Genomic DNA, 11999 nt, shown 5'->3' on the forward strand with positions numbered 1-11999 from the left:
CATGAGAAAGACATCCTTGAGGTTCATGAAGGAAGGTAGCCAGGGTTTTCAGAATCTCCATAGCAGGAAGCATGAGAGAGAAATGGGGTGGGTGGGTGATGGGGATGAGCCGCGGAACTGCCCACTGAAGGACTCACTCCCAAGACCCCACAGGACAGCACCTTCCACAGGTTCCCATGTGACCCAGGTGCCCTGGCAGGGGAGGGGTCTGGCTCTCATGCCCCAGGAGAAGGCCTCTGAGAGCTGTGTCCCACCTGGTATCTAAGGAGCAGGTGCAGCTGGCACCTAGAGAATGGTAAGGCCCTTCTTATTCCCTGTAGCCAGAAGACCAGGGTAGAAAATGGTCTCAGGGACCTGAGAAAACAGTGAACCTGCTTTTGAAGTTACTGATAAAAGTGAATTCTAACACATCATAGAAAGAGATCAATCCTTCCTCATACTGGAAAAAAAAAGCCTCCGCTCTGCAGGGGTACTGGGACGTGAGTCGTGCAGGGGACATGGAGAGGTCTGGTACTCATAATTCTTCGAGAGAAGAACCCAGAAACCATTCCTGGGGTGAGTGTAGGCATAGAGTGTTTTCTGGTCAACTGAAGAGGAGCACAGGCCAAGTCTCCCCTTGTCATCTGAGACGTCCACCTCCCAGCAATGACCGCCACTGGAGCACCTGTTGTGAGACATCATGGCTGGCATGAAGAGAAATCTCTCACCGCTGTCAGGAACCTCTCCCTCTTCGAGCTGGCTTTGTACGGGACGGGGATTGGGTGAGCATTGGCTGCATCCAGGGTCACATCGTCTGCAGAAGAAAGGAGTGGTTCAGCCCATCGTGGACCTTAGAAGAGCCTTTCTACTTCTTAGATGTGGGCCCAGAGCACAAGGAAGAACAGGTCACACCCAGGGTCCTTTCCACAGACAGAGACGAACGGGGCATTTCCCTGTGTCCTCAGCCATGGAGGCCCCACCCTCAGACCTGAAGCTGTTTTCCTATAAGATCTGTGTGCAAAACGTTTCCAAATCCAGGACCTGCTGGATTCTGACTCAGGGCCAGCACGGCCTGTGTTCTCCAGCAATGTAAACTTACCTCTTATCCAGAATCCGGTGCTTGCTGAGTCCAGCTGAGGCTGACCAGTTCAGCAAAACCATTTTTTTCATAAAGATCCCAGAGAAGTTAGCAGTAAGCCAAGTCATTTTTATTTCCAACTTGCTGATTTTGCATTTACCTGCAAATCTCCAAGCCTGATTCAAACCTAAAATGCAAAGGGGACATTGAAGGTCAGCTGAGTGGAGGGCAAGTGGAGTGTGGTGTGTCGGGGTGCGAGCCGAGAATGGCTTACATTTTCCCCAATACATTCTTCATTCTGCAGCTCTGCAACGAGGGGGAGAGAGAGAGAGAGAGAGAGAGAGAGAGAGAGAGAGAGAGATAGAGAGAGAGAGAGAGACTGACTATTGGTGTTTTGAGAGCTGATAAGCTAGATCTTCAACTTAGCAAAGGAAGGAAGCACAGAACTTACCAAGTTCTTCCATGATTTCATCTAAAAAGAAAAAGAAGCATTAACTCAGAGCAATTAACCCAGGGATCCATGAAATCCCCTCTTGGCTTAAACCTGCTGTAAATGTCAGTGGATTTGGGTCACACCCTTTCCCCAAAACAGGGAGATACACCTCTGAGGCCGCAGCACAGCCTCCAGGATTGTCCAGGACTAAGGTGGCAGTGGACACACCTGCTTATCCAACAGGCAAGACGCTGTGGGGCCGGGAATGTGTGAAGACGCCTTGTCTTGTGGGGCAAGGAAGAAGCTTTTTCTGCCCCGTGGGAGGATGGCACAGCAGGTGCCCCTCAGGGTCTGTGTTCCCCAGAAGCTGTGCTGGGGCCATGAGTGGAGCAGGGACTCTGGGCAGCCACCACCGAGACTGAAGTGGCGCTCAGCCCAGTTCCCTCCTTCCCCCCTGCTTCTCTTCCTCCCCACATCAAGGCCCTTCAGTCTCTTCAATCCAACTCTCCCCAGCCCCAGGAAAGGGCCTCTGCCTCACAGCCGTGAGGTCAGGGGCAGGAGGGGAATGGGGAGGTCACCTCCCTCAGAAGAGGTACCTCCTCCAAGCACTGAAGGTTCCTTTTGGCCTTAAACAGACAGCAGCTTGATCCTATGACTGAGACACCAGGCAGGACGCCCCTGTTCCAGTCAGTTGCCTGCCTGGGTCTCTGCAGGTGCAGACTTGGGAGATGGCAGGTCTCTGCTCATCCAGTTAGATCCCTGCCACACCACTTGGCTTTAGCCTGACCAAGTCAGGGCCATTGTAAGCAATGGGGGAAAGATCTCTCTCCTCTCTCTCTCTCTATCTCTCCCTCTCTCTCTCCCTCTCTCTCTGCCCCCTCTCTTTCTCTCTTTCTCTCTCTACCTCTCCTCCATTCTCTCTCTCTCCCTCTCTTTCTCTCTCTCTCTCTTTCTCTCTCTGCCCCCTCTCTATCTCTCCCCCTTTTCTTTCTCTCTCTCTCCCTCTCTATCTTACACACACACACACACACACACACACAAACACACAACCTTTCAAATAGAGTGCGTATTAAGGACAGGGAGTTTCCAAATCTGCTTGAAATGGCAGCAGAGTCACGCACCTGCTCACCCCAGGACTCCGCCTTTCAGAGCTCAGTGTGACGAGCAGAAAATGAAGCGAGATGGGAGCCACTCAAGCTGTGGGCCAACGTCCAGGTCTATGGCCCAACATCCAGGGAGGGACCAGCATCTGGCAGGGAAGACGGCAGTAAGGCCATGCAGCAGACGAGGTGTGGCACCACTAAGGTTGGCAAAATGGTAGGGGCTCATCCTGTCTAGGGAAGCAGGATCCTGCATGTAACACTGACTCTGGAATTCACCCTTGGACATCGCCCAGGTGCAAAAGGGGAGGGGTCAGAGAGAGCACGAGAGGGGTTGGGCCGTGCGGGCTGCGGTCTCCAGGTCTGGAGCAGGAGAAAACCCCCACCCCCACTCACCCATGTCCAGGCAAGGCAGCAGGACAAAGAGCAGGAGGGTCGCTGGGAACACACACAAGGGCCACATCCCTGGCAGGGAGGCAGGGCTAGAGCTCTGCTGGCTCGCTCGGCCCCACAGTTGTCCTAAAACACAGAACAGGAAGCTGGGTTGGCCCTACAAGGGAGAGAGAGCAGCAAAAACAAACGGACACACAGCACAGCCACGCTGACCCGACACTGTGGACACACGGGGACACACAGCACAACCACACTGACCCGACACTGTGGACACACGGGGGACACACAGCACAGCCACGCTGACCCGACACTGTGGACACACGGGGACACACAGCACAATCACACTGACCCGACACTGTGGACACACGGGGACACACAGCACAATCACACTGACCCGACACTGTGGACACACAGGGGCACACAGCACAGCCACGCTGACCCGACACTGTGGACACACGGGGGCACACAGCACAGCCACGCTGACCCGACACTGTGGACACACTGGGGCACACAGCACAATCACGCTGACCCGACACTGTGGACACACGGGGACAGATAGCACAGGGTACCCAGACTCTGGCCCAGGTCCCAGCACTCAGAGGAACCTTTGTCGAGATGCTTTATAAGACTTACAGCCGGAGTGAAACATCGGACGGAAGATCTTCCTCTCTGTCTCTCCTCCTCTCTGTATATCCTGCTTTCCAATAATAATAAAGTCTTTAAAAAAAAAAAAAAGACTTACAGCCATGTGAGAGACTCCATGAAAGAACAGGTACACAGTGACAGATGAGCCACTTACAGTTTACAGTTGCAAAGCTTGCAGGTCACCAACCAGGACCACAAAGGGAGTATTAAGGTCACCATTGAGCTGGGCTGTAGAACACATGACACACACCAGATGGACAGGGTCAGCAGGCCTCGGTGCCAAGGCACAAGAACTGCCCGGGTTGATGGTCCTGGTCCTAGGTGATAAGGGTACCCAGGGGCCCCTAATAGGAACGGTTGGGCCGTGCACTTATCAGCCACCACAGAAGAGGAACTTGGCAGGCTCTGGTCAGAGTCTTTCCTAAAGTTCCCCGTGGGCAGAACCTTGGCTTTGAGCTTGATCTGGGGTGCTGGGGTGGCTTGTATGGAGGGACTGTCAGGGCTGAGGGCATGAGTTTCCCCAGGTGGTGAAGCAGACGTCCCAGTGATGGAAAGAATGTCTGTGTAGGCAGAACACAGACCACCCCTCGTTTCCATGGCCTTCTCTGGTCCCAGGCCCAAGGGTCTCCATCAGTGGCTGGTGGGAATGCAGAACGCGGGGAAAGACCATGGGCCCTGCTGGAGGAATGCATGAGGGCAGTGAGCAAACGCAGGGTCATTAGAACCTACCTACCGAGTGGAGATAAAGTCCTCCTTGATTCTGATGGGATGGAAATGGCCCATGGTGTGTCCCTGCACACAGAAGATGGTGTTGAAATGACCCATGATATGGCCCTGCACACCGGGGATGGGATAGAAATAGCTCATTGTGTGGCCCATCTTTTAAATAAATGGAAATAAATATTTTGAAAGTACATGAAAATTGTGTGATTAAAAAAACCTGCATGATTTAAATGCTGTCACAAACACATAAACTCATCTTTAACTTGCTCTGTCCCATGAACTCTGTGAAGTGCCTTGTGTGTACCAGCTTTCTTTTCCACTCATCACTCAGGATCACTCAGGGTTACTAGGGGTCACTCAGGGTCACTTGGGGTCACTCAGGGTCACTCTGCTGTGAACTGTGCTGCAGCAGACAGGGGCTGGGGCTGTTGCTTGCAGTCCCTGACTCCTCTTCTTTGTAAACTCCCAGTAATGGAATTTCCACCTTTCAGGGGGTGCACTAACATCCTATGGAACCCCTCGCCAACTCCACATCACAATGCTCTTCTATGTGCCAGGCAGAGTAACATGCCATCCAGTTCCTGGGCTCTCCTGGGTCTGTCTCAGGGCAGCCCTGCACCTTCTGTCCACACGGGCTCTCCCGGGCCTGTCTCAGGGCAGCTCATCCAATAGTTTAAGAGAGTATCTCCTTGTGGTCTGTGTTTGCACTTCCCAGGTGACCAGTCATGCTGAGCGTCTTCTCATGTCCCTGCTGGCCACTGGTGTGCTCAGCTTTGGGAAATGTCCATTTAGATCTGCTGTTCATTTAAAATCAGAGCCCCCAAGTCTGTGCCTGCTGTTGGCCTTTCCGGATTCCCGTGAGCTGTGCAGCTTGTGCCCTGCCCCACGACAGCCCCTCCTCCTGGCCAAGGGCTTCCTGTCCTGGGCAGCCTGCAGCCTGAGGCCGTCCGGTGATCTGTGCTGGCCTCAGCGCCTAACCCACAAGCTCCTCACGGGTCAACGTCCTGCTTTTTCCCCTCTACGCTTGTCTAGTACAGTTTCATCTTCCCTTTAGGTCTTGATCTGATTTTGAGTTCACCTTGTAGGCGGTGGGAGGCGGGCTTTGGTTCCACTCTTCGTGTGTGGGGATCCTGCCTTCCCAGCATCCTCTAAGGAAAAGCTCGCCCTTCTTCCAATGCAGGCGTCTCGCGCCTCGGTCAAGGCTCAGGCACCCGTGGAGGTTGGTTACCTCCAGGCTGTGCTTCTATCCCTCTGTACTTCACGGTTTGATAGCAACACCCTGCTGTCCTTACTAGTCACTTTGTAGCAGATTCTGAAGTCATCTGGGGCAATGCCTCCTGCTTTCTTCTTGGCTGTTTGGGATCTTGTGTGGTTTCACACAGGCGTTAGTAGTCTTTCTTCCTGGTCTGGGAGACAGTGCTTCCAGCAAGCCCTATTCCTTGAGAACCGTGACCAAGTGTGAGAGCAGCATGTCTGTGCCAGTATGGTCAGCTTTGCAGCCACAACTCCACGATCTCACACAGACGAATCCCCACTAAGGACACTCCACAGTGCAAGGAGAAACCGGAATCTGATTACGTTACAATCCTTTGTTCCAAAATAGCCAAAATCGTTCAAAACCAAGAGAAGCATGGAGATAGAACCCATACGGCCTGTCCAGCAGGCAAAGCTGACCACAAGCTTCATGACAATTATCTGGTCAATGTGGCTGGCACTGCAAACTCCACTTCTGTTATTGAATGCCCCATTTTCCCCTTTCTCTTGGAGATAATCATCCTTAGGCCTGGCCAACTGTATCCTGATCTCGCTACTGGACCTGGCCTTTCCACTCAACATGCCTCCTGATGGTGATACACAGCCGGTGCGTGGAGAACCTGAGCACTCCCACAACGTTGGCGACTAAGGGTTCCATGTGACAGTAGGCTTTTGTTTGTTTTTCATTCATTTGTTTTTATTGGAAAAGAAGATTTACAGAAAGAAGGTAAGACAGAAAAAGATCCTCTATCTACTGGTTCACTCTCCAAGTGGCCACAATAGCTGGAGCTAAGCTGATCCAAAGCCAGGAGCCAGGAGCTTCTTCCAGTCTCCCATGCAGGTGCAGGGCCTGTCCTCCACTGCTTTCCCAGGCCATAGGCACAGAACTGGGAGGCAGGAAGAGCAGCTGGGACAGGAACCAGTGCCCATATGGGATCCCAGTGGATGCAAGGCAAGGATTTAGCCACTGAGCCATTGCCCCAGGCTCATGACAGAAATTTTGAACAGACCAGAGTGCTGGGTCCCAGTTCATGCTGCTTCTTATGGGACACAGAGGAATTCTGGACCCCAAGTTGTCCCAGAGTCACTGGCATGAGACGTCTGCACCCCACCCCTCGGGGCATGGCCGAAGCCGTGCCTGGCATAGCAGATGGAGGGGTAAGAAAACTGTGGCGTTCCCCTGCATGTTGCTGTCCTCAGTGTGTTGGCAGGGCCTTTAAAACGCCATCTCACGTCTCACGTCACACGTGTGTTTTCTCTGACTGTCGAGACGATGATGCAATGCCTAGTACAATCACAGTTAAAGGGCTCTAAATTCTACATATGTTTATAATTTTCAGTACATTTAGTTAGATTTTGGCGAGTTAACTTTCGTGGAAAATAAATGTCACTACCCATTTTAGCAAACTGATATAAAAAAAGTATCTTCCACCAGATAACATAAAGAAAAAAGTGATGTTGATAAAGCGGTGCTAGTTATGATAGCAAAATTAGGTGGCAGAAATAATTTCAGATGCTGTGCAATCAATAATGTACAGCTTTTCCATGTAATTGATGCAATTTTCCTTCACGCTTTAAAATAAATGCACCCAACTCTGCACTGCTTAGGGGAATGTGTGTATTAAATGGTAAGAGGGTAGAGGCACACTGGCTCTTTCCTGCCCTACAATAGAAAAACCCTAAAACATTGAATTACATTCAGAATGGCCAGGAAGCATCTACACTGTTACACTCCTATTGGTTACTGTTATAAAGAATAGTAACAGTTTAAGAATGCCGTTTACAAAGTTCAAGCACTAGGGCAGCAAATCAGCCAAAGCCCTTGAGACAAGAGCACCAAAGTCACATTTATCTTTCTGAACCGCTACAGTCTCTGAGAAATGATATTTAAACATTACCCCTCACAATGCATCAAGAACATGTGGTTCATTGACAAAAGGTGTAAGCTATAAGTATAATAGTGAATGTGTTAACTCTCAACAAGCAGCAGTTTCCAAAGTCAAGGAGCCTTGAGTGTTCAGTACAGCTGCAGGCTGTACTGGGTGTCCCCCTGGGTCTAGGTGTACTGAGAGACAAAGCTGCCCACGGACGTGTTCTCAGGGCCAGCTCCGTTGTGATGTGACACATGCCAGGCTGGAAACTGACTCCCAACCTGCATCCCCGGAGTGTTTACAGACTGCAGGCCACTAACAGCCTGCTGGAAGGCTGTGCCATACACATCCAGTGGTCGCTGGACTGCGTGGTCACAGACAGCTCCGCACCTGTGATGTGAGTTGGAGCAAGGTTCTCAGGCCTTCCTCCTGCTTAAACACCGTGCCCTGCCCCCTGCCTGGACTCTGTCCTCTGGAAGCAAGCAGACATTCCCACTTAGAAGCGACTGGTCTCACAAACATCCCGCATGCATTGTGCATCTCTGTGAGCACTGTCCAGCGGCTTCCTGTGGAGTTTCACACTTCCCTGTGTGGAACTGCACCTCTCTCCCGGGGAGTAGGTGATATCAACAAGCTCCCTCCGGGGCTCAAATCCTCCTGATCTCCCCAGACATACAGTGACCCAATCTATCATCGCAGAGATTGACTTACCTATCTATTTAATTGAGAAGCAGAATAACAGGGAGAGAGGGGTCTATCCCCTGATTCACTCCCCAAATGGCTGCACCAGCCAGGTCTGGGCTTCACCGCGGTCTCCCATGCGAGTGGGGCAGGCCCTTGAGCCACCCCTCACTGCTTCCCAAGGCTCATCAATGGGGAGCAGGATCAGAAGGGGAGCAGCCGGGACTTGAGCTGCTGCTCAGCTGTGGGATGCTGGCACATCCAATGCTGCCCCACAGCACAGGCCCCCACACAAGTTTTTGTTACAAAATGAGATTTCCCAATGCTCCCCTCAGCAGGCATGACAGAGGCCCCTGATGGAATGGTGGAACCTGACAGCTTATGGAACCCTGAGCCACAGTCCCAGGACCAGCGTCCACCCAGAGGGCCTTCCCCCCCAGCTTCTAGATTGTGCCTGTCCCTGGGCCTCCCCGGACCCGTCCTCAGGGAGAGAGGAGGAGAGCGTCAGCCGGTGCCCGCACTGACCCGCACTGAGCCCATCACTGCTTCCAAGACCGTCATCTCCATCACCATCACACTAGGGGACCAAAAATGTGGGTTGGGAGCAGCACCCAATCCAGTTCCTAGCACTGAGGAGGAAAGCTGGGCTTCCCCTGTCCTCCTGGGAGCTGTGAACCCTTTGTGAACGTGCAGTTCACTTTATTTTCACCTCCCCCTACTTACCTACACCCCAGCCAGCCACCCAGTTTGGGAAGGTCTGCACTGGGCAGTACCCTTGCCAGGACTCTGGGAAGCCCGAGGTGGAAGTATGGATACATTAGGCAGCCCTTGCCCGCGACAGCAGCCCAGAGAGTTTGCGGCCAGTCCTGCGCAGGGCACGTTGCACGTCGCGGTTCCGGAGGCCATAGATGAGAGGATTGAGCGCCGGGATGACCACGGTGTAGAACACCGACACCACCTTACTGCGCTCCATGGATGTGGCGGCACCAGGCTGTGCATACATGAAGAACACCGAGCCAAAGAACAAGCCCACCGCCACCAGGTGCGAGGCGCAGGTGGAGAAAGCCTTGCGGCGGCCCTGCCATGTGCGGATGCGAAGCACGGCGCGGAGGATGGAGGCGTAGGAGGCCAGCACCACGCCAAAGGTGCCGACAATGATGGCGCCGCACAGCCCGAGCAGGACCAGCTGGTTGACCACGGTGTCAGAGCACGCAAGAGGCAGTAGCGGGGTCACATCGCAGAAGAAGGCGTTGAGCTCGCGAGAGCCGCAGAAGGGCAGCGAGAAGGTCATAGCTGTCTGTGTGGCCGCGTTCAGGCTTCCACACAGCCAGGACCCCGACACCAGGCGCGCACAGAGCTGGGGCGACATGCTGGCCGAGTACCGAAGAGGGCTGCAGATGGCCTGGAAGCGGTCGTAGGCCATGGCAGCCAGCAGGAAGGCCTCCGTGGTCCCAAAGAGAGACAGAAAGAAGAACTGGGTGGCGCAGGCCGCAAAGGGCACAGCCCGGTCCCGGTGCACACAGTCGCGCAGCGCCCTGGGTGCGATGGTGGAAGAGTAGCAGGCGTCCAGCAAGGACAGGCTTCGCAGCAGGGCGTACATGGGCGTGTGCAGGCCTGCGTCTGCCCCGATGAGCACCACCATGCCCAGATTCCCCACCACGGCTACCGCATACAGCCCCAGAAAGAGTAGGAAGAGCGTAGCCTGCACCCCTGGGCCCCCTGCGAACCCCAGGAGGACAAACCCGGAGCCTCGGGTCAGGTTGCCCATTCTGTGAGGGCACAGGAGAGGAACAGTGGTCGGGATTGCTGGAAACGGGTTCTGCCCACCCAGCTTTTGTAGCTTTTGTCCTGGGAAGGCCTCACAGTGAGCACACAGCCAGCCCAGCACCCCCTGGCCCCTCTCCCTGAGGAGGACCGTGTGGCAGGAATCCGCCCCAGGGCTGAACAGGGAGCAGCTGGGGCAGCCTCCCGCAGACCCTGTGCCCCCACCCACCGCCCCTGAGGGTCCTGCTGGAGCTGACAGCCTCAGAGTCTCTGAGTCCAGGGGTCTGCACCCACAGGCAAGGGCCCACTGCAGCCAGGTGTCTGCAGGTGTCTGCAGGCTGTGCACTGGACGCTCCCGTGTCCCAGGGCCCTTGCTCCACCCTCACAGCCCACAGCACCACATCTCTGCTCTTCCCTCCCTGTGGCTGGCCTTGCGTCTTTCCTGAATCCCTCCTGTGGGGCCCCTGGAGGCAACAAACCAGACGTCTCCCCTTACCAACCTTTTCCAGAGCTGCACCTGCAGATCCCCCTTGTGTTCACAGTCTCCAAGCCGTGTGTGGACATCCTGGGGTCATGACAGGCGACCCCATTGTCTCCGCAGCTTGCCTCTAGCACACCAATAGCATTGGCTACAAGACAAAAATAATGATGATGATGATAGATAGTGTATATCTTTAAACCAGTTACATCTTTCTGAAGATACCACATCCTGGCAAACTTTATTACGTTAGTGATTGATGTTGCTTTATCTATGGTGACTCCCGACCCGCACATTCTATCACATTCACACACTAAAGTAGCACACCCTAGGCTGGCTTGAGCTGCAGTGGGTTGGGATTTCACTGCAAGGTGTGGCTTCCAGCTGGAGGTAGGAAGCATGGGGTCACATTCACATAGGTCCAGCCCCCTGAGTGTGCGGTTCATGTGTGTGCCCATCCCTGGGTGTGTGTGACAGCCCTGCGGTCGACAACATCTCCACTGCTATGGCCTGCAGCCAGCAACGTCCACACCTCAAAATCCACACTGTCCTTGCCCAGCAGCCCTGCAGAAACCAGTGTCCCCAGCACACTCCACACCATGGCGTCCACACCGCGCTTGCACAGCCCGGAGCTCCCGGAGCCAGAGCGAGGGTTAGGCCCATTTCCCGAGTGCTGGCCATGGGAGCTTCATTCCCCGAGGTGTCCTTTTAATGAGAGTGAGTTTCACCGTCTCAAATGCCAAACTTGGCAATGAGACAAATCAAATTCCCAGGGCAAAAACTAAGTAAATCAGATGAGCAAGCCAACGAAAACAACAACAAAAAGCCCTCAAAATCTTGGTTCCTATCCTTAAAAAAAATTAATGAGTAGACCTACTATAGGTAGCAGGCCACAAGTCGTAATGGGATTTTACCTGCTTTCTCACTCAGTCGGGCCCATGGTCAGGGACATATCCTAGAGGACACAGCTGTGCGTCCACTCTAACCACAGCACACCAGATGCAGCCTCACAGGTGCCATTGGGCTCCTTTCTCCGTGGGCTAGAGTATGTGGGAGCTGTGTTGGGGATCACAGGCAGGGCGTGGCACTCACCTTCTCATTGCCCCAAACATGGAGATCAGTTCATCCCACGAGTTTCCTGTGTAAGCCTCCTGTTCACAGAGCTCAGCCCATCCCACATGCTTCCTGTGTGTGCCTCCACAGCTTTGCCAATCTGGGGTTCCTACTTCCCCACAAATCTCCTGCAAGAGCTTAGTATTTATGTCCTAAGGCCTTTCCATGAAAATGGTAAAATTGGCCACAATGTAGAAATTGCAAGGCATGGGCATGAATTATCACTAACATCAAGTAGAAGAAGCCCCCTTCTACTCAGCTCTTCCCCCTGTTTATAGAGAGGTCTCCCCCACACTGGAAAAAAACATGTGCATGAATGTAGTCCACATGTGTGTACTGAGGCCCAAGCAGAGACTGTGGACTTCACAGGTGCTTCACACTTCATACATTATACACACTTCGCATTTATGTGACACACACTTTGCTGTGCAGAATGAGAATGGTGAAAAAGCTGAAGTCATTCACACCCTTCTTCTCTGGATACCTA

At 53.5% G+C, this 11999-nt stretch overlaps 1 protein-coding gene across 1 annotated transcript; it reads right to left on the bottom strand.

The window, feature by feature from the left end:
• Positions 1–8974: 8974 nt before the first annotated feature.
• On the bottom strand, positions 8975–9925 carry LOC101518302 (olfactory receptor 9S13-like). The gene has a single exon (XM_004586553.2). The coding sequence runs from the start codon at positions 9923–9925 to the stop codon at positions 8975–8977; it is 951 nt and encodes a 316-aa protein (XP_004586610.2).
• Between the last annotated feature and the right edge of the window lie 2074 nt (positions 9926–11999).

The sequence above is a fragment of the Ochotona princeps genome, chromosome 19 (genome assembly GCF_030435755.1).
Source record: "Ochotona princeps isolate mOchPri1 chromosome 19, mOchPri1.hap1, whole genome shotgun sequence".
NCBI lineage: Eukaryota > Metazoa > Chordata > Mammalia > Lagomorpha > Ochotonidae > Ochotona > Ochotona princeps.

What these genes read in the sequence shown, in the direction of transcription:
- LOC101518302 (XM_004586553.2), bottom strand. Translation starts at nt 9,925, where the DNA reads ATGGGCAACCTGACCCGAGGCTCCGGGTTTGTCCTCCTGGGGTTCGCA.